Source organism: Sinohyriopsis cumingii, chromosome 10 (genome assembly GCF_028554795.1).
Source record: "Sinohyriopsis cumingii isolate HCF-2022 chromosome 10, ASM2855479v2, whole genome shotgun sequence".
Taxonomy (NCBI): domain Eukaryota; kingdom Metazoa; phylum Mollusca; class Bivalvia; order Unionida; family Unionidae; genus Sinohyriopsis; species Sinohyriopsis cumingii.
The window spans coordinates 94980295-95005099 of NC_142970.1; the positions used below are offsets into that span (position 1 = coordinate 94980295).

Below are 24805 nucleotides of genomic sequence, written 5' to 3' on the forward strand. Positions count from 1 at the left end.
ACATTTATTATTAATATTAGAAGTAGTGTTTCAAAATGGATTTGCAGCTGTTTACAGGAAAGGGAGACAACCTTGTGTAATTAAGAAAATTGTTTCCCTTAACTAGGTGAAGCCTCCAGATCTGACGATCCATTCATACCTTTCATACCATACCCAACCAATGCCAGCACAGGTCAGCTGATGAAGACCAAACTCCACCCACTTCAGCACAAGGGTGACCTTAAGTATGGAGCCCCAATGAGTGACCCAGAGAGTGGGCTTCATGTACCAATTCTGGCTGTAACCCTACACCCACAGACTGGTGCCATGTTGCCTATTGGCGGAACTCATGTAGATCCAGTGACAGGACTGAAAACTCCAATTGAGGTTGGGTCCCTTATGTTTGACCCCAATTCAAACCATCCTGTACCTATTCTGGCAGTTACCCTGGACCCAGAATCAGGTGAGTTAGAAGATTCTTACTTTCAATTTATGTTTTTATATTTGTTGTCTTTATATTTTATCTAGTAGTACATCAGGTAGACATATATTTATGTTTAAATTTCACAGGGTTTTTCTTCTAAAGTTTTTTATTTGAATTCTTACTTTTTGCATTTTTAGACATGTCCCTTTTTGCCATTCAACAGTAATACATGAATACTGCACTATTATAGCCAGTATTATGGTGATGTGCCCAATCATACATACATGCATGCATACATACATACATACATACATACATACATACATACATATATACATACATACATGCATACATATAGAGCATAGATTTGGAATTATGTCACATTTTTATTCTCAAATGTTCCTTTGGTTGGAGTAAATTTGGTAGCAATAAAAGTGTAGTAGTCTAGATATGTGGAACAACTTTATAGCCAGTCTAGCTGATCTGGACATTTAATCCAGTGGTATGGGTGCCTGACTGAGACAGACAAAGCAGGTTCAATATCCGACCACAATAGTTAGAATTTGTCTTCCCTCTTGTTTCATCTGGGTGCTGGTCTGACTCTAATAGAAGGTGATCTTGCTGGAAGTGGAGTAGACAGTATGAGAGGATAATTTGGGTGATGCCTGAATTAGAATTAGTTAGAATTTGTTGCTACATACAAGCAACTGTTTTATCTCTTTTTATACAACCACTCTTACCTTAACTTAAAACTTTCAGTATATAAAAGTAATACCTATGCAAAAATAGCCTGTCATACAGTTTGTCTGCAAAGACATAATGTTTAATCAGCTATAAACCTTTAAAGCTTTGAGAGTTATCCAAAAGTTTTCTATTTTAAATTTCAATCCAAAATCAAATATAATTTTGTTTCTTGTATGTTTCGTTGTTTTCTTATATAGTAAAATTTAAATTTTTCTTTTCTTCTCCAGGTGAAGTGGTGCCTGTAGGTGGAATCAAGAGTGGTCGCCATAGCAAAGCACCAATAATCCCTGGTGACACCTTCACAGAACCACTGAGTGGTAAGACAGTGCATGTCCATGGTGGCTACCTGAAGGATGCCACAGTAACAGAATCTGCTGGAGGTTACCAGGCCCTACTGGACGCTAATGTATTGGCCTGTGAAACGAGGATCCATGATGCTCTGAGACAGTATAAAGAAGCTCTGGCAGGTATGTAGCTTGTGTCACCTCAGTATCAAGAGGCCTTAAAAGTATTATTAATATCATTATTATTATTATTATTATTATTATTGTTGTTGTTGTTGTTGTTTTGAAGCCCACCCTGGTTGGAAACAAGACAGTGTAGCCACATTTTTAGTGGGAATGGTAACATCAGGAGTTTCTTTTAAAGGTTTTGATTAAGGTTCTTCATTAGCATATATTTCTTAAAGCCCTTCATATATTCTCATCTTATGTGGCATGAAATCTTTATGACCCTTTGACCTTGTGTTAACGGATATATTTCGCAGGAAATTTATATTGAATTTTGGGAAAGTCTTTTTCTTTGCTTGCATTTGTTTGTTTAGAAACTAAACCCATTATAAAATCTTATGTTTTGTTTGCTTGTACTTGCTTGTTTAGCAACTAAACCCATTATAAACTTGATTGGTTTGGTTAATTCCTGGAATGAAGGAATATAAAGCTAAGGAGATTTTGTTTAGCCATGTGCTCATTCACCTCTTTGACCTTGGATTCAAGATCATATTCAAGAAAATGTATGTTAGTGTTTTGGTGAAGTTTTTTTAAATTTATTTCTACTTCTAAACACCTTGGTAGATTTTGTTCATACTTGGGATGAATTGTTATGGAACTAAGATAATTCATTCTGCAACACACTCACCAACCTATTTGGCACAGTATTTCATTCTGTATCGCACTCACCATCCCATCTTGGCACAATAATTCATTCCGCAACACACTTGCTATCCTGTTTTGTACAATAATTTGTGTTATGGATTAGTGAAAGTTTTTTCATTTTCTTATACAGGTGTTTCCTAAACCCCTCAATAGATTTAAAGTTATAAATGCCTGGACTCCCATTTAAATAGAGATGTTGGTCCATCCTGGTTGCAGAGAATGTAATTGATGTATCCAGTAAAGTTATCTTTTAGATTAATGTTGCCACTAGAGAGCTCTGGATCAGATAGGATGATTTCTGTTATCTAATAGTGAACACAGATAATGTTGTGCTTCAGTTGCTTAAAGTGTTTAGACACTGGGCTCTCCTTTTTTCAGTTACCCTAGGATTTTTGCTTATTCTCACTTGGAATTCCCTTTTAGTTCACCTATGTAGTGTTTCCTGCACAAATGGCAGGTGAGTAAGCAAATAACAATATGTGTATTACAGTGACCTCTTAAACCTGGAAGCATATTTGAGGGTTGTCAATGTACTTCTGAATATTTTAGGTTTATCCATTTTTGTGCATGAAGTACAGTTAACAGTTTCACAAAGTAATCTCTTTTTGTGGATGATTTACTCAACTCTTATTAATTGATCGCTTAATGTAAAATCAATTATCGGTGCAAAAATGTGAGGATTTTGGAATTGTCAGGTTGACAATTGGCCAGAAAGTTCTTTGCACGTTGGAGAAAATAATTATGATTGTTACATGTAAATATTTCTGCATTACACTACTACATTGTACAGTACTATCAGTTTTCATAGTGGTCTGATTTGAGAGAAGATATTTGGGTTTAATAAATAGTACTAGCCAGTCTCTTAAGTGATTGCAAAGATGAATACAAATAACACTTGCAATAACATCAAACCAACTATTGAAATATTGATAGTAGTAAAGCCTGTCTGACTGAGCTTATAGTTAGCCTTCCAAAGGATTTGAAAGACAGAAACTTGGTGTATGTTTTTATTCAGTGTCAGTCAGTTGTGATTAAGTGAGTGTTTGTGTGAATGCTGATGATATTTGACAATACTAAGTCTATCGGCTATTTTTGTTCTTTTTAAGTGTATTAAATGCTTTGAAGAAAAGAGGCAAGTTTTTATTCCTTTATTCAGATTTGGATTTCCAGTCAGTTTCTTTAGGCTTATGTGAAAGGATATCTTATTCTCAATTGGATGACATTGCGTTTTTGGGTCATGTGCACCCACCCACCCACCCCGACCTATTAACTCACTTTCTAAGTCTGAAAACACACACACATTCTCTGGATATATGGCAGGTTTTGTTTATATGTAGCCAAAGTACTGTCTATTTTTTGCAACATCAAGTATGTTTGATGGGAGTTGTCATTGAAAGATTTTATACCCTTTTTTTGAAAGGCTATATCACACTTACTCACTCGTGTTGAGGGGCCCCGAGTGGCCGAGTGGTCTAAAGTGCTCACTGTTCCAGATCACTGCCATCTCACCTCTGTCTGCGTGAGTTCGAGTCCAAGGCTTGGCTAGCGTGGGTATGTGGGAAAGCCTGCCAGTAGCTTCTCGTGGGTTGGTGGTTCTTCCCTGGGTTTTCCAGGGTTCTTCCTCCACCAGTTATACTGGCTATCATGTATAGCCTATCTTGTGCTGAAAAATGGTGTTAAACCCTAGAACAACAATACTTGTGTTGAGTGCATGGCTAAAAAATCAGCACAATACTGGCTACATGGTGCTGATTTATTGTGTCAAAATAGAAACATCAGGGGGGTCACAATACATAGTTCCCTGGTATAGGGTTAGGGGATATATATATATATATATACAGACCACCTTTTTATGCAGGACATTTTTATTGGTCACTTCTCTGATATTTATCATTTAACCCTTGTATAAAAGACATATTTACATAAAAGTGAAATTTTATTCAGTCCTTTGAGTCTCTTTTAAAGACATGTTTTTACTTGGTTGGCTACATACATCCTTCTAAATGTAACTGATGCTTTACACTATTTTCAGGCTGTACTGAGGGACCAATCAACATTCGTCATGAAGAGGTAAATCTGGAGGCAGCCATGAAAGAGCTGAGCAATGCCCGTGAGAAGATGAAGGCATACATGTTGCGCACAATGCAGGACATTGAGAGGCGACAAGAACGTGCTGATATCCTAGCAACTACAGGAGGATCACCAGGTAATTAAAACATAGGTCAAGGTGAAATTTTCTACCAAATTTAAATGGCAGTTATATGTTGGGCTTCTTATGCTGTGATGCTGTCCTTTCATTAATTTCTTTTTGTCTGTCTCATAACTTTACAAGTCTAAAAGAGATTTTGATGAAACTTATCCAGGTATTTATGATGTTTTATGGTGTTTTGTGCACCACACTCATCTTGCATACATTCGTCTTATCATTTCTGTGAACTGTATAAAAGTGTTTGATGTTTATTTGCAATGTTGGTCAGTTCATTATGGCATCTGTTTTTCATGTTGTTTCCATTCTATTGCACACACAGATCCGAAAACAGCTACATATGCTGGACATTGACAGATCATTTGCTACAGCTTAGCAATCTGTGAAATGCGTGTATATCAGCCAAGGCATTGTTGTCATAATTCCTATAAGGAGAGCTTATCAATCTGTGAAATGCATGTACATCAGCCAAGGCATTGTTGTCATAATTCCTATCATTGTTGTAACAGTGATGGTATTGTAATTGTAACTCCTAATAGTATGTTCTTATGTTTCAAAATTTATTTTGAAAGTATATCCAAAAGACTGTGGTCTTCTTGCATTTCACATGTAGTGCTTCTCAGATCCCTTAATATTTATTTATGGCAATCTATCTTTTCAGGAATGTATGAATTCTCAAAGACTGGTCAGCTGCTTCCAATTTTGGTTGGCACTATGATGTTGGACCCTGCTGGCTCAGGACAGAGTGTGCCAATTCTGGGAGTTGAGAGGAATCGACGCAGCGGAAACCTTGTACCTCTTGGTGGTACAATGGAAGATCCAGATGGAAGTGGTGAGTAATAAACTCATCACTAGGGGCATCTTGACTTGGGGTGCAGGTTGTAGAATAGGGTTAAATCTGTGTACTAAGATAGGTTTATATGCCTTGTACTTTCCTAAATATTTTGTCAGGTTTATCAACATTTATGAATTAAGCTGCAGCTATTTTACAATATTGCTCCAAGATCAAATCAGATCATAGCAAAACAGTATTGCAGAAACACAGAAATCAGATTGAAATAGCTTTTTTTTCATGGCATTGTCTTAGGGTGGGATTTAATATAAACATTTAGTGACCCTAACTTATACATAAAATTTCAGAGGACATAATTTAATCTATTTTATATTTTAACACTTGTGCAGGTAACTCTCTGTTCCTCTTCATTTTTAGGCCTAACCCCAATCAACATAGGAAAGAAAGCTGTAGACCCAGTTACTGGTACCCTAAGTCCAGTCATAGGAGTCAAAATCAACCCAGATAATAACATGGTTGTCCCAATTACCCTAGCATCAGGGGCTCACAGACGCAAGAAACCACCACCTGGTGCCACCTCGCTGCTTGAAGAGGAAATAGCAGCTCGTCGCAGTTTCTGGCGTCGTCAGCGACAAATGGAGGAGGAGATTACTCTTGCTGAACACCGCTTGTCACATGACCTGCTTTTCAACCTGGACAGTGTCAATACCAAGAGTCTTGAGAGAGGCCTTGAATCAGTCAATATGACAGCAAATCAGTTGGAGGAGGCTGGAAAACGGGAGTTCCAGAGACGTGGAGCAGCTTTACAGGAATATAGAAATATCCTGCCACCAGAAGTCACTGCTGTTCTCACTGATGGAGATGAGAAGGAACATGAAATGGAACAGGGTCACATAGCTGCTCATGTCAAATATGCTGATACTATCAGGCACTTCTTCAGCAAACTTCAGCAGGAAGAGAAGAAATACAAGGACAAGATGGCTGACCTAGATGGTAAGGAAAAGCTGTTTTGAAATGTTGTGCCTGTTTTCAGAATTATTGCAGATTTAGGTTTTTTATGCAGATCATTCACATGAAACATTTAGAGAAACAAATTTTATTCTAAATGATCATGCATTTGTTTCCATTTTGACATCGATCAGTGTCATAACTACAGAAACAGAGGTGGGGAAAATGAATCACAGATCAGTTGTTTTCCATTTTGACATCGATCAGTGTCATAACTACAGAAACAGAGGTGGGGAAAATGAATCACAGATCAGTTGTTTTCCATTTTGACATCGGTCAGTGTCAGAACTATAGAAACAGAGGTGGGAAAAATGAGTCACAGATCAGTTGTTTCCATTTTAATATTGATAATTGTCATAGCCACACAAACAGAGATGGAAAAAAATGAGTCACAGATCAGTTGTTTCCATTTTAATATTGATGATTGTCATAGCCACACAAACAATGATGGGAAAAATGAATCACAGATCAGTTGTTTCCATTTTAATATTGATCATTGTCATAGCCACACAAACAGAGATGGAAAAAATGAGTCACAGATCAGTTGTTTCCATTTTAATATTGATGATTGTCATAGCCACACAAACAATGATGGGAAAAATGAATCACAGATCAGTTGTTTCCATTTTAATATTGATCATTGTCATAGCCACACAAACAGAGATGGGAAAAATGAGTTACAGATCAGTTGCTAATAGACTTTTATTTAAAAATTATTCAGTCTTGAAATAGTTACTTTGGTTAACAAAAAAGCAATTATTGGATGATGCTACAAAATGACAAATGTAGTATAAATCTTTGATTTCATATCTTTATGGTTGCTGTTTTGAAATTTGTTGGCTTTTAGCTTTATCCACACCATAAATAGTGACTACAAACAAAAATCATTTACAAAGGAAACATTATAACTTTGTATCACTAGTTGCTAGTATTAAGTTACATTATGATGTCATTGCTTTGACATCATTTATTACTTGGGTATATCATATTACTTTGAACTCTGTGAGAGATTGGACATAAAATAATGTGGCATTTGCAACTTTTTTTTCTTATTAAATAATGGAAATTAAAAATTATTGTACGATGTTATAAAATTTATTTATCTTTAGCACTGAATGACCTGCCATTAATCGGTAGAAGAGGCTTAATCTTAATAATTGTATCATATTGAAAATAAGTCACTCACCAGTTTACACTTCTTTTGTGTATTTGTTATCAGGAGTCTATAACCTTCAGCCTTCAATGTTATGAACTTTCAACTACTTATTCAGCAATTTTATTATTGACTGGTTCCTTTTTGTACGGTAAAACTCAGAATTAATACCTTTCTTTAGCGTTATAGTTTATGATTCCTTAGCTTTTGACCTTATCACAAGGCCTTCATCAGAGAAATGACTTCTAGACTGGATTCTCATGATCAGCTAAATGTTGACCACGTGACAAAATCCTTCTGTACAATGGTAGAAGTTACAGTCTCAAATCATGGTTCAGTGCTGACTCCCTTCCTATGATTTCAAAAGCTTCCCCTATTTTCCTTCTCAGGGTATTATTCTCTCAACTGAGTGCTCTGATTGCAATGAATTATGGCATACTATTTATTGGGATAACATCAGAGTACTCAGTAGAAAAAATATGTTCTGACATTTTTCATTTTGTATATCATACTTGGCATTTAGTCCTGATTGGTTCTTAATTCTAACTTCATTTGATGATTTTTTATTTTTTATTTGATTTTTGATTCTTGGTTGTCTTTGGTCTTTAAGGTGCCATGAACCCAGATGCAGAAAACAGCACACTACAGAGGTACAGGCAGGCCAAGCTACGCCTTCAGGCAGAACTTCACGATCATGCCATTACTCGCATGGAGAAGCTTGATGAGGCCCACTCTGCTCTTGAGTATGCAAGAGAGAGATCTGAACTATGCGCAAAAGAAGCCAAGGTAGTGCTTTCCCGTAGCTCTCTCCTGGCCGGTGACTATGATGCTCAGCTTGTTGGTGTTTATGGTGATGCAGACTCATCTTCTGACAAGGACTCAGAACTTGTTCCACTCTTAAAGCAACTCATAGCACTGTTAGAAGCTGGAGGTCCATTCTATTTGTCTACAGAGCTTCTAAACTTGATACAGGCAGCTCAAGGGGGTCAGGTGTTCACATCAGGCCAGAAGGGTCAAGGTCAGGATGACAAGCCACAATTCAAAGAGGATACTAATTCATTTGGATCTGACAGAGACATAAGAAAAAAGAAAAAATTGAATGATCTTGGTAAAGCAGCTGTCATTGTGTCTGCTGTAAAACCAACACCAACTGTTAGGGACGGTAAAGAATCAAACACATCCATCTTTGGAGAAGCAAAGAAAGGATCATCCTGGAAGGATCTCATTAGGAAACTGTTTGAGAAACAGGCTTATGAAGCAGCCAAGCTGGAGAATGATCTCAAATCCAATGAGATCAATCAAATTAATGAGACTTTAGAGGAGTTTGAAAAGAAGAAAAAACAAATGATGGATGAAGCAAGAGAGGACCTTCAAAACAAACTGGAGAAAATCAAGACGGAGAAGGAGAAAGAAAAAATCATGGAAGAGTATGCCACTAACCTTCAAAAGGTCAATGATGCCTTTGAAAAGCAGAAACTACAACAGCTTGAAAATCTACGAAAGAAATTGCTGGATGAAAGGCGACAGAGGAAGAAGGACTTACATCGCAAACAGATTGCTGAAGCACAGGCTCAAGGAGTCAGTCCAGATCAGGTCCCAGAAATTGTAATCCCACCATATGATGATTTGATGAAGGATTTGCTTAGACTACAACAGGAACAGGAACAGGCTCTGGCAGAAATGCAGCATGCTGGAGAGGCAGCCAGAGACAAAGTTGTGGTTCAAGAAATTGATCCAGAATTTGAGCAGAGAATCCGGGCAATGGACATTGATGATGCAATAAAAGAAGAACTTATCCAGAATGCCAGGAGTCAAAACAGAGAGCTAATGCAGCAGCTTGAGCAGATAAAACAGATGTTGAGAAATCGCAAGGAGCGGCATCATACTGGAGCAAGGCTGACAGATGAAGAACAGCAGAATCTCAGTGCACAAGAGCAGAAGAAACTTCTTGATGCACGTGAAAAACAGCTTGAGGCTGACAGACTCCAAGAGGAACAGGCACTACTTGAGGCCAGGAGACAGATGGAGAAGGTGAGAGAAGCTGTTTGTTTGGATTGGGTTGGGGTTGTTGCTAGATTACATTGCAGTAGATTTTAAGGCAAAGCAATAGGTGAGGGATGGGGGCACTGTGCCCCCTTGAAGTAAATATACAATATGGGCATTGTGCTTCCCTTAAGAAAAAGTCTTTATTATTGAGTTTGTAATAAAATTTTGTTTTGGAGAAATGGAAATATTTTGGGGCTTATTAGCAGGTAGCATTATTTTGTTACATCTGAAAAATTATCTGCCATCGTAAACAGGATTATGTTTGACTATAAAGTTGGCAAGCATTGTTTTGTTATGTATATCTTTTTTCACATTTGATGCAGATTCTGCAAACATGAATTTCAGTCATGATGTTTTTGTTGTTGCAATTAAAATGTTTTCACGAGATGGTGTTATTGTACGACATATAATGCCAGTCTTTCCACTGATGCAGATTTTAAAATCAGCTTTGAAGGAAGGGCAGAATACATATGTCCTTTTGAACTTGATTCTAACCACTTTGTGTTTCCATCCATCATTAAATTTCATGTGATATTTTGGGTGCTTAGATTTTGGACTTTTAGCACTGGGAGATAATGCATGCTTAGACATCTTGACAAACTTTAAACACCAAAGCCAAATGAACCCTATTTTAAGCCACTTAAAAACTTAGTTAATCCAACCATAATCATTTAGCATCTTAAATCCTGTCTGAATTACTTTTCATCACACATGGTATAGACTGTATTATATCTCAACAACTTTAAGCCACATAGCAGATCTTGCCCTGCAGTGAACATTGATGTAATTTTAATTCTTTTATGCTGACTGAGCTGTTTAGTAATCCAACCATAATCAGTCAATGATTTTAACTCTTTCTTATCACACATAGTATAATCCATGTCAACAAAGTTCAAACACAGAAGCCAACCTACCCTGCTTACAGAATCAATAGCATGTTAATTGTTTTATTGTTCTATAAGTAGCAACTAAATTGTCTTGTCCTGCTGAATCCAGTTCACAGTAACAGCACAGGCAGTATTACTATAAATATAATACACAGAGTTACAAGGGATTGGCATACAACTAAGTAGGTAAAACTATTATTTACAATTTATTGGGAATAATCATTAATTACAGACAGTAATTACAATTAATATGGTAAAATTGCCAATTATAGTTAATTATGTCAACATGTTAATACAAGTTTCAGATCATTCATTTGTAAATATTAATAAAGTGGAAAAAAGTAATTATTATTTGTACATTATAACGGTGTTGAGAATTTTAGGGAGCAATTTTTATGCAATAATACTGTAATGATGTTTGTCCCCTCAGGAACAACAACGACTGGCACATGAGCAAGCAATGAGAGACAGGTTGAAAAACATGACAGAGGAACAGCGAGACCAAATCTTGGCACAGTTCCAGCATGAGATGCATCGACTGATGGGACGACAAGAAGATGTTAAACAATCACAGAAAGACAAGATCAAAGCCAAGCTGGCAGCTAGAAAGAGAATCCGAGAGGAAACTGAGAAAGAACAGGCTGTAGCTAAAGAACTAGAAAGAATCACAAAATCTCATGCAAGTGGCTGCTAATTTACCTTTTGTTTTACTTTCTTTATTTTCATTAAAAATGCAACTGTATTTTTCATACTTGAATAGGAATAGATTTCTGTCAATACAGGCTCAAGGATTTGCACATATGATTATCTTGTTACACTTTCTGATCCCTATTATCAACTAACCAGAATTTTCTGTTACAATATGCAAAACTGTTCACTCCTAACATTTTGTAAGGTATTATCTAAAAACATTTTTTGTATGTGTATATACATACCATATGTGCTTGCCTTTAAGATGAGTTCAACGTAAGCTTCACAGACCCTGGTCTGCCAGCTCAAAATGCACTGACAGATCTGGGTCTGTGCAATTTGTTAGGATTAATCAATAGAACAAGCAACTTAAACCATGATATGCAGGCACATTATGCTATGGCAGATCAGGATCTTTGTTGTTTGCAATTTTATTTGACTTGTATGCCAGTATAGATGGTATTCAGTGTTCTGTAATTTAATTATCTTATAAATTGAAAAATGTTGTTGATAATTGAGTTTTTGCTTTATATTCTTTCTAAACTGTACTTATCATTATTTATATGTTTCTTTGTCAGGTTGCCAAGGGTGACAGCAATACCGCTGACATTATCATGGAAATTAACGACAAGGTCAACACTGACAAGAAGACCAAAGAACAGGGAGATATGCTGGCAAAACAAATGACTGAGACTGAAAAACTGGAGGAGAAACATCTTGAAGAAATGCGTGAAATGAACAGGGCTCTTGACAATGAGATGTCTGATGAGAAACAGGCTGTAGACACTCAGATTGATCAACAACTTAGACTGGTATATATATATATATATATATTTGTTCCTAACAGTAAAATATCCTGATATATTCAAATGTATACCATAGTGGAAATATACATGATAAAATCATTTCCACGTTTATTTTTAGTTACTACTACTTATTATAATCTATTTAGAAAAATACCTCTGTTCTTCTGTGCGGCATTAAAATAAACAAATTCACTGGGTCTTTACATGCAGATCTTGACACTTTTAACATAAAAATGTGTCCAGTAAATTTATCATTAAAACGTTAACAGGATTTGCCAGAAGAAATTGAAAAATAGTCTTATTGTATCTTTGGTACCAGTTATTTTACACCATTTATGCACAGGCACTTGAAACTCATCAGAGCAAGTTTGATCGGGAGATGTTGCTGAAGAGACAGCAGATGACAGAGGAAGAATACAAGCAGATGCTGACTGACCACAAGAGGGAGCTAGAAGCCCTTGCCAAAAGCCTAAACAATGAGCGTGACCGACAGAAGAGAGTGATTACTGATAAGGTCTGTAGATCATTTACCTCCCTTTAATCTGTGCTTTCACTTTGAAAAAGTATAAACTGTTTAACAGCTCTGAATTTCATTTAGCAGAATATAATTAAAAGTTATGATTCTTTCATTTTGCACTGAGCTGAACTAGTAATCATCAGTACAAAATATTTCAATCTGAGTTTGTAGCTTTGTTTCATCAGATTATTTTGTCCATATCAATGAATAGTTTGTGGGGGACTTTTTTTGTGTGTTGCTATTGCAGTATTTCTGCCAAGATAATATTAGGGTGTCAGCCAGATAAATGTTCCATGAATGTAATAAAAATTAGGGCAGGCTTATCACCAAAGATGGGCTTATCACCAAAGATGGGCTTATTATCAGATAACTTTGATATTATACAATACTACAAGATTGAAGGTTTAAAGTTTTTATGCTTTCGTGTTAATTTGGAATTCTGTATGTTTTTATGTGATAAATTTATATTTAGCTGCAACATATAGGAGGTGGCAGAAATAACAATTTACACACAATATGCAGTCATTGGAATTATGTGCTCCAAATTTGATACATTTATTGTATTAGGTCTAATTATTGTGTTGGATCTAGTCATTTTGCTGAGTTGGACCTAATTATTGTGTTAAATCTAATTATTGTGTTGGACCTAATTATTTTGTTAAATCTAATTATTGTGTTGGACCTAATTATTGTGTTTAATCTAATTATTATATTGGACCTAATTATTGTGTTAAATCTAATTACTGTGTTGAGATTAATTAGTGCATTGGATTTAATCACTGTATTCAAGTGTTCTGAACAACTTTTGTCCATTAGAGACTTAGGTCAAACTTTGATAGGCCTATTGGGTAACATATACAAGACTTGTATTTTTGTGGGTTTTTTCTACTTATTTATGAGTACTGTAAGTCAGAATAGTTGGTTACACATCTGTATTCTTTGAAACTAATAGCTATATAATTAGATGTAATTTGAAACTGTTTACAGATCCTCGAACGTCGCAAGAAGCGTAATGCCCAGACAGAAGAGCGACAGAGAGTGGAGATGGAGGAAGAGCTTACACGACAACAGCAAGAGAGAGACCAATTGAATGAGAAGATTGCACGCAAGATTGAGGATAGGGAGCTAAAGAAGAATGCCAAGGTTAAGATGCAGAGTTAATTGTTACAGTAGTGGTTGATATACCTAAAACCATTTGCTGACCTGATGAGGAAATCCAGACCTTTACATTACAGTAGTGGTTGATGTATCTAATGCCATTTGCTGACCTGATGAGGACATCCAGACCTTTAAGTTAATTCTTACAATAGTGCTTGATGTATCTAATGCCATTTGCTGACCTGATGAGGAAATCCAGACCTTTAAGTTAATTCTTACAGTAGTGGTTGATATACCTAAAACCATTTGCTAACCTGATGACAAAATCCAGACCTTTAAGTAAATTCTTACAGTAGTGGTTGATATAGCTAATGCCATTTGCTAACCTGATGAGGAAATCCAGACCTTTAAGTTACAGTAGTGGTTGATGTATCTAATGCAATTTGCTAACCTAATGAGGAAATCTAGACCTTTAAGTTACAGTTGTGGTTGATGTAGCTAATGCCATTTGCTAACCTGATGAGGAAATCCAGACCTTTACATTACAGTAGTGGTTGATGTATCTAATGCCATTTGCTAACCTGATGAGGAAATCCAGACCTTTAAGTTAATTCTTACAGTAGTGGTTGATGTAGCTAATGCCATTTGCTAACCTGATAAGGAAATCCAGACCTTTACATTACAGTAGTGGTTGATGTAGCTAATGCCATTTGCTAACCTAATGAGGAAATCTAGACCTTTAAGTTAATTCTTACATTAGTGGTTGATGTAGCTAATGCCATTTGCTAACCTGATGAGGAAATCCAGACCTTTAAGTTTATTCTTACAGTAGTGGTTGATGTATCTAATGCCATTTGCTAACCTGATGAGGAAATCCAGATCTTTACATTACAGTAGTGGTTGATGTATCTAATACCATTTGCTAACCTGATGAGGACATCCAGACCTTTAAGTTAATTATGACAGTAATGCTTGATGTAGCTAATACCATTTGCTAACCTGATGAGGAAATCCAGACCTTTAAGTTAATTCTTACAGTAGTGCTTGATATAGCTAATACCATTTCCTAACCTGATGAGGAAATCCTGACCTTTAAGTTAATTATTACAGTAGTGCTTGATATAGCTAATGCCATTTGCTATCATGATGAGGAAATCCAGACTTTTAAGTTAATTATTACAGTAGTGCTTGATATAGCTAATGCCATTTGCTATCCTGATGAGGAAATCCAGACCTTTAAGTTACAGTAGTGGTTGATATAGCTAATGCCATTTGCTATCCCAATGAGGAAATCCAGACCTTTAAGTTAATTCTTACAGTTGTGCTTGATTTTGCTAATGCCATTTGCTAACCTGATGAGGAAATCCAGTCCTTTAAGTTAATTATTACAGTAGTGCTTGATATAGCTAATGCCATTTGCTAACCTGATGAGGAACTCCAGACCTTTAAGTTAATTATTACAGTATTGCTTGATGTAGCTAATGCCATTTGCTATCCTGATGAGGAAATCCAGACCTTTAAGTTACAGTAGTGCTTGATATAGCTAATGCCATTTGCTAACCTGATGAGAAAATCCAGACCTTTAAGTTAATTATTACAGTAGTGGTTGATATAGCTAATACCATTTGCTAACCTGATGAGGAAATCCAGACCTTTAAGTTAATTATTACAGTAGTGCTTGATATAGCTAATGCCATTTGCTAACCTGATGAGGAAATCCAGACCTTTAAGTTAATTATTACAGTAGTGGTTGATATAGCTAATGCCATTTGCTAACCTGATGAGGAAATCCAGACCTTTAAGTTACAGTAGTGGTTGATATAGCTAATGCCATTTGCTAACCTGATAAGGAAATCCAGACCTTTAAGTTAATTCTTACAGTAGTGGTTGATGCCTCTGCCTGTTCAGTTCATTGCTTGACACAAATTTCATGATTTATCAGATTTGATAATATAATGTCTCCATCTGTAACCATCACAATGTCACAACATAATGTCATTTTACCAATTTTGATATACACAGTACTGCTACATCTAGTGATGCTACTTGGCAACCTGACTTTGTCTATACCGTCTTTGGTGTCAGGTGATAACATTTGTAAATCTAATGAAATACTATAACAAACTGCCACAATATGCTTCTGGGAATGTACATAATAACAGGACCAACACAATATTTCATAATATTAAATCTAATGAACACCAATATAACTTAAGCTCCATTGTATTTACACCACAGGATCTTGATGGAGACAAGGCTGAGAACCTGATTTACACTGTCCTGCGACAGCGCCATCTGAAGGAGGCAATCCATCTTGAAGATCAGCTGGCTCGTGAGCTTGATGCCGCCAAACGCAAAGCTAGAGCTGAGATGGAGCAGGGAAGACAGCAGGAGAGAGAAAAATTACAGTCTGCATTCGAGCAGGTGGGTAAATTCAACGTATACGAGACACTTAATGACCTAATATCTTTGTTTTTTATATGCAGTAACTTTAGCTTTCTTTTGTATTGTTCTATTTGAACAAATTCAATGTTGATAATATTGACAATAAGGAACTTGCATTTTTTTTATTTGACTTATTTCTCCAAATAAATTCTGCTACTCTCCCACTATTTCTATATAGATAAAGATTGTAAGGGAAAAGAGACACCTTGGAAAATAAAGAAGAACTAAGTTCTTTTGTGTTTTGAGCCTTATTGGTATGATTACAACTTAGACTGATTCACAATTTAATTTGCTTTTATTGGAAGAACTAGGCTCTGTGAGAATAATTAATAATTAAACATGAAACAAAATGCATTCCTATTTTTTGCAGGAGATGATAGACTTAGTGGCCAATGCTGGCTCCATGTCTAATGAGGAACTGGCCCAAAAGAAGAAGGATCTTAGGATGAAACAAAAGGTATGAGATTATGTGATGAGGGTCTCCTTATAATTTTGGGGAGGGCATGTCTATATTTGGCTTCCTCCATTGGCAAAGATTAAAAATGTCATAGTTGCATTGCCATATTTGTTTTGGGAACATTTGACGATTTTATTTTTCTTGTATATTTGACCATTTTATGTTTTAGGTAACATAACCATTTTATGTTTGATGGGTAAAATTTGACCATTTTAGGTATTTTAGATAACATTTGATCCTTTTTGTTTACATAGGCTAAACAGATGCTCTAGTAATAACTGTTTTGTCCCCTTTTTACTGATCTCTTATCTCCATTTCTTGGAGAGGCTTATGTGGAGATTTTTCCTGTGAACTGAGCTGTCTTGTAGTTTTATCAATTCAAGTTTCGAGCAAAGTTATTTTTTTTAACTGGGGGATGGTGTAGAAATATTTTCAGTCAGATACAACAAATGACTGTAAAACCATTCTTGATACTAGCAAAAGTTGGTGTCTAAAGACACATGGTCTCTCAAATTGGATCATAACAGTATGTCAGGAACTAAACCATTCCATGATAATCTGGTCTTACAAGACAGAATTTACTGTACCTTTTTTAGCTAGTTGATTGTATAATCTATGCCGTTTCATTTTCTTACAGAAAATTTCTGTGAACAGATTTCCATTGTAGTTTAAAAAATTGAAATTATCTATACTTCCACCATGTTTAATATATGTACATCATCTTTTTGGGAGATATTTGTACCTCAGATGTAATAAATATGATTGCTGAAATGAGAGAAGAGGTCCTCACATAAGATGAGAAAAGAGGTCCTCACACCAGAAAATTAAATCATTTTCATTGCTGTTGCAGCAAATGCTGAAGGATTTTGATGACTTGACCAAGGCCCTGGTTGAACAGGCTGAAAAAGACATCATTCCTAAAGTAGAGGTAGAGCAGACACATGCCCGACTCCAACTGAAGGAGAAACAGCTTCAGGAACTTGCAGATGCCATGAAGACATACTCACCTTCAGATGAATTGAAGAAGAAATATGAGGAGGAAGCAAAAATGGCTGCAGAGGAGGCAAAACGTTACAAAGAGCAATATCTACGTCAACTGCAGGAAGAACTTGATAGAAAGAAGAGGGAAGAAAGAGAGAGGGAGGAAGAGAAAAAACGAAAACTAGAGGAACATTACAAGTTTGTCATGCTTTATTCAAGTTTTTAATAATTAGAAGAAGCATTTGTCCACTTCTAAATATTACCCTAAACATTTTAAGGTTAAGTACATCAATATAGACCACATAATAATAAAAAACATTAATAAAGGCTTTAAATCCAGGAGATAGAAATGACTAGCTGAAATATTTATGCAAAATGCCATTGAAATTTGATTGCTTATGTCACACAATTAGATCTTTGATAACCAGTAGTGAGAAATGGCCTTCTAATTGATTAATATTATGTCAGATTAATTCAGAATGACCTATCTTGAAGGACCACAATTGCTAACAAAATCAGTTCCCTCAAGGCAGGTGGTCTATCAAATCCATGGTCTGTCAAGACAGGTTTTACTGCAGAGACATCTCTTTACAACGAGGGTCAGAACAGTTAGAGTTTTTAGTTTTTTGGCTAAACACACCGCAGACTTTACAAAAATGATGCCTCACATCTTTGTGTGATGGGCAAGTCTTGTCAGCATGAAAGTCATTTGACTGATTTATCTTTGTAGACAAATGGAGAAAGCGCTTGAGGAAGAACATCGCAAAGAAGAGAAGAGGCTAAGAGAACGTGAGGCAGAAAAGGAAAGACTACATCTGCAGCAGCTGGAGGAGCGCAGACGACACCAGGAAGAGGAGATAATGAAGGCAAACCATAGTGAGGATGAGAAAAATAAACTCCTCAAGGAACACCATGAGAACATGAAGAAGCTGAATGAAAGCACACAGGAAGAGCAGAAGCGGTGAGATTTATGAATAAAAAGCCTGTCATTTCAGTGAAATGGAAGGTTACATTGTATATTCGTGTATTTATTGATATCTATCACACTGTAAATTATACCATAATACATATTATTTCTTACCTATACCATTCATTGTTAGATTGCACATATGAGAGTTGCCCACACATCACTTGTCAGGGCAGAGTGCTGATTGCCTGTCCAGGCATTTTAAGTGTAGTAAATTCTCTTCCAAGGGATCACAGTATTCTATGATAGAGGGTATTTTAATGCACTTCACTAACACATGTAAGATAATATATTCTATGAGAGAGGGTATTTTAATGCACTTCACTAACAGATGTAAGATAATATATTCTATGAGAGAGGGTATTTTAATCCACTTCGCTAACAGATGTAAGATAATATATTCTATGAGAGAGGGTATTTTAATCCACTTCGCTATCACATGTAAGATAATATATTTTATGAGAGAGGATATTTTAATGCACTTCGCTAACACGTGTAAGATAATATATTCTGTGAGAGAGGGTATTTTAATCCACTTCACTATCACATGTAAGATAATATATTCTATGAGAGAGGGTATTTTAATGCACTTCACTAATACGTGTAAGATAATATATTCTATGAGAGAGGGTATTTTAATCCACTTCGCTATCACATGTAAGATAATATATTCTATGAAAGAGGGTATTTTAATCCACTTCGCTAACACATGTAAGATAATATTTCACTGAAGCAGAAGATATAAAGGTTAATGATCATAAGTTGGTGCCAAGAAAGCATATGACATGTGACTATTACCTTACGACGTGCATTAGACATCTGGCAATTTAAGGGAGACAGCCCCCATGGAAGACAGTGTGTATCCTAGAGAGGGCGCATATGGAAAGCAGTGTAACGTGCCCTTCTACAACAAGCTAGGGACAACATTGACCAGGACAAGTTAATTTATAACTGTGGATTCTTGGGAATGATGATAAACATTCTAATAACAATTCCGGGTGTTCTAATATGTGTGCGTGTGTGTGTGTGTGTGTGTGTGTGTGTGTGTGTGTGTGTGTGTTTTACTGGAAAATTGCTTTTGTAGTCAAGACATAAACATTCCCATTTAAGTGTCAGATTCACAGTGGAGTATGTTTGTACCCGTCAGTTTGTCAGAATCCAAATATTTTATTGCCGTTAATGTCATTGTAATAAGTGTTAACTGCATATACCTTTCAGATCAAGAGCTGCCTTGAAGGCCAAGTTAGAAGCCAGAAAAAAAAGAAGACACGATGTGGAGATGGCCTTATTCGACAAGCAGATGCAGCTTGATTCTGATGATCGAAAGCGTGAAGAACTTCGACTGAAAAAAGAGGAGGAGGAATTAATGGGGACGAAGGTTTCTGTCTCAGTTCTGTCCCAGAATGAGACTTTTGTGTCACCACCAGGACAGTTTTCATCCTTCACTCCAACAGGTAACCTGGAGCAAGATTGGGTAGCTATGCTGATGGCCTCCCCTCTGATGAAACAGATCAATGACCTAGACGAAATGTTGAACAAGACCGATGCCATAGAACCAGAGGCACGCAAGGTTCTGGGTAGGTTCAGAGTTTACACTTATTTCATTTTTCATGCAACAGGCAACAAATATACAACAACTGAGCATAATATTTAAATACAATAAAGTCTGCAGCATCAGTGGCTTGGAAGACTCTTCCTGTATGTGATAAGTTTATTTCATTAGTATTGACCACATTATGTACAAGATTTTAGGATGTAAATACTGCACAAACTTGGGGGTGCATTATATCCATCTGACAAAATGAGTTCATATTTTCCCATACAAATGCACTAACCTTTTTATTATATGCTCATTTTCTTATTCTACCTAATGCTTAATTATATTAACAAAATACACTACAAGAAGCAAAGTAACTGAATGTATACCATATTCCAAAGTAAATACACAAGCACAGATTCATCATTACACAACAACATTATTACTGCGCACATAACACCGCCCAGATAAATTTGAACTTAGTCGTGTGCTCTACATAACTTCAAAAAAAACAAATGGCATGTCTAATTATAATTGAAATTTGAACTCATATTGTGGATGAATGTGCATTGCAACAACTTTTCCATTTGATCCGGAATGAATAGATTTTGGTATTTTTTTTTATTCTACTAAATTTCATGATCATGGACTGGATTTATATGTGACAATTCCACATGAAATGCATCAGGTTGAAGAAGCGAGGGAGAAGCGTGTTGACATCCGCAAATGTGTTTCTGTTTCTGTCATTAAATGTTTGAAATCAAAATGTGGGAAAAATATGAAGTCTTTCCATTGCAATTATCAAAAAGATGCTATGGAATTTAATGCTTATTTCATTTTGAGTGCAGTAAGGAGGATGTAATTGCACTTATCATCGAAATTACAGTACAATTTCGAAATTTTAATCAAGATTGAGAACCTTTGATATGGCTCATGTAATTCGGATTTGCATAACTAAGAAAGTACATTTTGAGGAAATTCAGGAGGTAAAACTGTAAGTATATTTTTTTGCCATTCGTATTACCAGCTAAAGAAGATAGTTTATGCCTTGTCACTTGCATGCTATTTGTAAGGACCCTTTCTGGCATCTACTGTATAGCTAGCCTAAATCCAAAACATTGTATCAAAAAAGTTAATGTGGAATGTGCCAAAGCAGCTGGTACGTGGCAGTCCACAAAACATCTGCTTTACTTCATTCAGAAACTAATTTCATGAACCAAAACTTAAATCGCCTACTACACGAGTGTACACGATTTGTTTACAAATCAAATGTGCTGGCATCTGCGTCCATTGTTTGTCTACAATAGAAAGTAGTTCCTTTATGCACATGAATGCAATATGAAATTGTGCAATATCGTAAAATACTGAACGATTCTGACAACGTAAAGTTAATGGAGAAAAAAATGAGCATATAGTAACATTGGTTATGGTATGTTGATATTTTTTAGCTTGTAGTTGTAAAAGGGTTTTTACTAGTTTGTGAAAGCAACTTTTGTGACTTGACAGCTGTCAAGACTGTGGAGGTACTTTTAAGTATGGGGAAAAGTTTGACACTTTAAAGGAAATGATCTTTTGCAATATTCAGCATTCTCAGTTTTAGGCAAATAATAATGTTGTGTAGTTTTTGTGAGGTTATATTTTTAAAAAATGTTATTAAGTACATTTGAATCGAAGTATCTTGCTGTCTAAACTGTTAACTGAAAACAATCAGATTGTGAATAACAGTATTTTCATATGCCTGTCTCTTTTTCAAAATTACCACCTTTTTAAATTTCAGGTTTAAATGTAATTTAAAGCTTCAGCACTACTTAAGTGGTCCCTGATTGTAAAATACTTTGGTATTTGTATCCATCATATAATTGCTTCTGAACTTATTTAACTCAGTTGTAGTACATGGCTGACTAACCCATTATAATATGATCTTACATGGAATATACTCTGTCCGTTTGTGGAAAACAAGACACAGGTTATTACAAAGGCTTTTTTTTAATTGAACTGAGAATACACTTGTAGCATGGAACCATTTTATTTCATCCTGAACTGCATCAGAAAGAAGCATTCCTATCCGATGGTGGTATCATAGTATTATCAGTTAGTACTCTCAGCTGATACTTTCAAATTAGTACTATCAGCTGATACTTTCATTTCTTACTATCAGTTAGTACTATCAATTAGAACTATCAGCTGGCACTTTAAATTTGTATTTTAAATTAATTAGTCAGTTAGTACTATCAATTAGAAAGTTATTATACTGACACAACTTGTTTTTTCCAGGTGCCGACTATGATACCCCATATATTGACATTAAGGATGCCCAGTGGACATGCAAGGGAGACTTACAGCCTGTTGATATCAACCAGATCTCACCCAGCCAGTTTGTAGTCTACAGATTTGGAGTTTTCATTACCAGACTTCTGCATAAGAGTAATGGTAAGTGCACTATAATCATTTCTATTTCAGAGTAATGTTCATTAGAATCAATTCTACATCAGAGTAATGGTAAGTGCACTAGAATCATTTCTATATCAGAGAAATTGTAAGTTCATTAGAATTATTTCTACATCAGAGTAATAGTAAGTTCATTAGAATCAATTCTACATCAGAGTAATGGTAAGTGCACTAGAATCATTTCTACATCAGAGTAATAGTAAGTTTACTGGAATCATTTCTACATCAGAGTAATGTTAAGTTCATTAGAATCATTTCTACATCAGAGTAATTGTAAGTTCATTAGAATCATTTCTACATCAGAGTAAATAGTAAGTTCACTAGAATCATTTCTAAATCAGAGTAATAGTAAGTTTACTGGAATCATTTCTACATTAGAGTAATGGTAAGTGCACTATAATCATTTCTATATCAGAGAAATTGTAAGTTCATTAGAATTATTTCTACATCAGAGTAATGGTAAGTTCATTAGAATCATTTCTATATCAGAGAAATTGTAAGTTCATTAGAATTATTTCTACATCAGAGTAATGGTAAGTTCACTAGAATCATTTCAATCATGTAGGTACCTTGATGATTGTGTATGCCAATGAGATGACCCTGTAGTATGTTCACTTAAGTATTATTGTAAACACAAGATGGTTTTATACAGCTTTAAGGAGAGCAGGTAGGTCTTACAAGTTGTTTGTAACATATAATTGATTAATTGGTATTGACATAAGCATCAAGACACATACTCTTCAAGCTCTTAGTAAATAATCTATAGCGGGGATAGAATGTTCCAAATTATGAGATCCTGTCTATTGATGTGTTTAAAATTAACTTGTTCTATGTTTTCATGTAAGATGGACTCAACCTGTTGTTTCTTATTTCAAATCAATCTCCTGTGAACTATACATGTACATGCATTAGCACTTTATTATAGTATTAGACATAATGTCTGTATCCTTTAATTTTATCTTTAAAAAGTAGAGTAGGCAGAAAACGTCAGTTTTTGCGTTTTCATTAGATTTGCTCTCAGTTAAGTATTTATGCATATGTACAAATGGAGTATCTTCTAATGAATTTCTTTACTTATTGCATCAAAGTTATATATATATATATATATATATATATATATATATATATATATATATATATATATATATATATATATGTATGTATACACAGTGAAACCTGCTTAAGGAGACCTCTTTATATAGGATACCTGTTCATAAAACATTACATGTCTGAACCATTTTCTTTAAATTTACCTAAATTATTAACCTCATTTAAAAAGCACCTGTGTTCATAGGACACTATGGTCCAGTTGGTGCATATATAGACAGGTACCATGCCATGTACATACAAGAATGAATAAATATTCATGATATTTCTATAGGAACCCCTGAAGTGTCTCTGCTTCTTGCCTCCAATCTCCCACCAAACAACTACCTGAAGAATGCTTACAGGAATTCTATCTTCTACGAGCATGCTAAGAATGTACTATTTGTCAGGAAGGAGAGAATGGACTCAATTGGGGAATTTATTGTAATCATTCTGCATTCCCTGTCCCATATTAAGGTGGGAGAACTCACAGATGACAGCAATGGCCTCTTCTTGAGAGAATTCTACAGGGTGAGTAGTAAATCCAAAAAACTTGAATGACAATAATCTTTTAATTAAAAAAAATTAATGCTCTTTGCAAATCATGAAATTTATGCTGTACTGCTATCCCAATTCTGATGCATTAAAAAAATTTCTCCGGTACTTGGAAGAAACTTTTTTCATGGTGTTTAGATTTGTGTGTGTGTAATTCTGTTTGCTACAGACTTTGATTTTAAAAAGCTATTGAACACTGATCCATATATAATGACAAAATGACACCCTTTTGCATCCATGACATATAAAATGACAATATGACACCCTTTTGCATCCATGACATATAAAATGACAATATGATGCCCTTGTCCATCCATGATATACATAATGACAATATGACAGCCTTGTCCATCCATGACATATAGAATGACAGTATGACACCTTTGTCCATCCACGACATATAGAATGACAATATGACAGCCTTGTCCATCCATGATGTATAGAATGACAATAGGACACATTTCCGTCCAAGACACATATACAGTAAGGAGAATAGGACTACCTTAATGACAATAGGACACATTTCCGTCCAAGACACATATACAGTAAGGAGAATAGGACTACCTTAATGACAATAGGACACATTTCCGTCCAAGACACATATACAGTAAGGAGAATAGGACCACCTTAATGACAATGGGAGACTCTTTTCCATCCAGAACATAAATAATGAAAATATGACACCTTTTCTGTGCAAGACATATAAAATGACAACAGGACACCATTTTCCATCCAATACATATATAATGATAATAGAACACACTTTTCCATCCAAGACATAATGACAACAGGACACCATTTTCCATCCAATACATTTATAATGA

General features: G+C 35.5%; 1 protein-coding gene across 1 annotated transcript in view; it reads left to right on the forward strand.

The window, feature by feature from the left end:
• LOC149790601 (uncharacterized) overlaps positions 1 to 24805 on the forward strand; it is a 400967-nt gene that overhangs the window by 361036 nt on the left and 15126 nt on the right. The window contains exons 119-135 of the mRNA XM_089972700.1: positions 107 to 442; positions 1375 to 1614; positions 4334 to 4507; positions 5169 to 5339; positions 5718 to 6293; positions 8072 to 9492; positions 10825 to 11073; positions 11663 to 11896; positions 12234 to 12404; positions 13395 to 13550; positions 15744 to 15929; positions 16321 to 16407; positions 17258 to 17586; positions 18119 to 18349; positions 19574 to 19932; positions 22167 to 22322; positions 23722 to 23957. Coding sequence (XP_089828826.1) covers positions 107 to 442; positions 1375 to 1614; positions 4334 to 4507; positions 5169 to 5339; positions 5718 to 6293; positions 8072 to 9492; positions 10825 to 11073; positions 11663 to 11896; positions 12234 to 12404; positions 13395 to 13550; positions 15744 to 15929; positions 16321 to 16407; positions 17258 to 17586; positions 18119 to 18349; positions 19574 to 19932; positions 22167 to 22322; positions 23722 to 23957 — 5312 coding nt within the window. The remainder of the gene's footprint in view (positions 1 to 106; positions 443 to 1374; positions 1615 to 4333; positions 4508 to 5168; positions 5340 to 5717; positions 6294 to 8071; positions 9493 to 10824; positions 11074 to 11662; positions 11897 to 12233; positions 12405 to 13394; positions 13551 to 15743; positions 15930 to 16320; positions 16408 to 17257; positions 17587 to 18118; positions 18350 to 19573; positions 19933 to 22166; positions 22323 to 23721; positions 23958 to 24805) is intronic.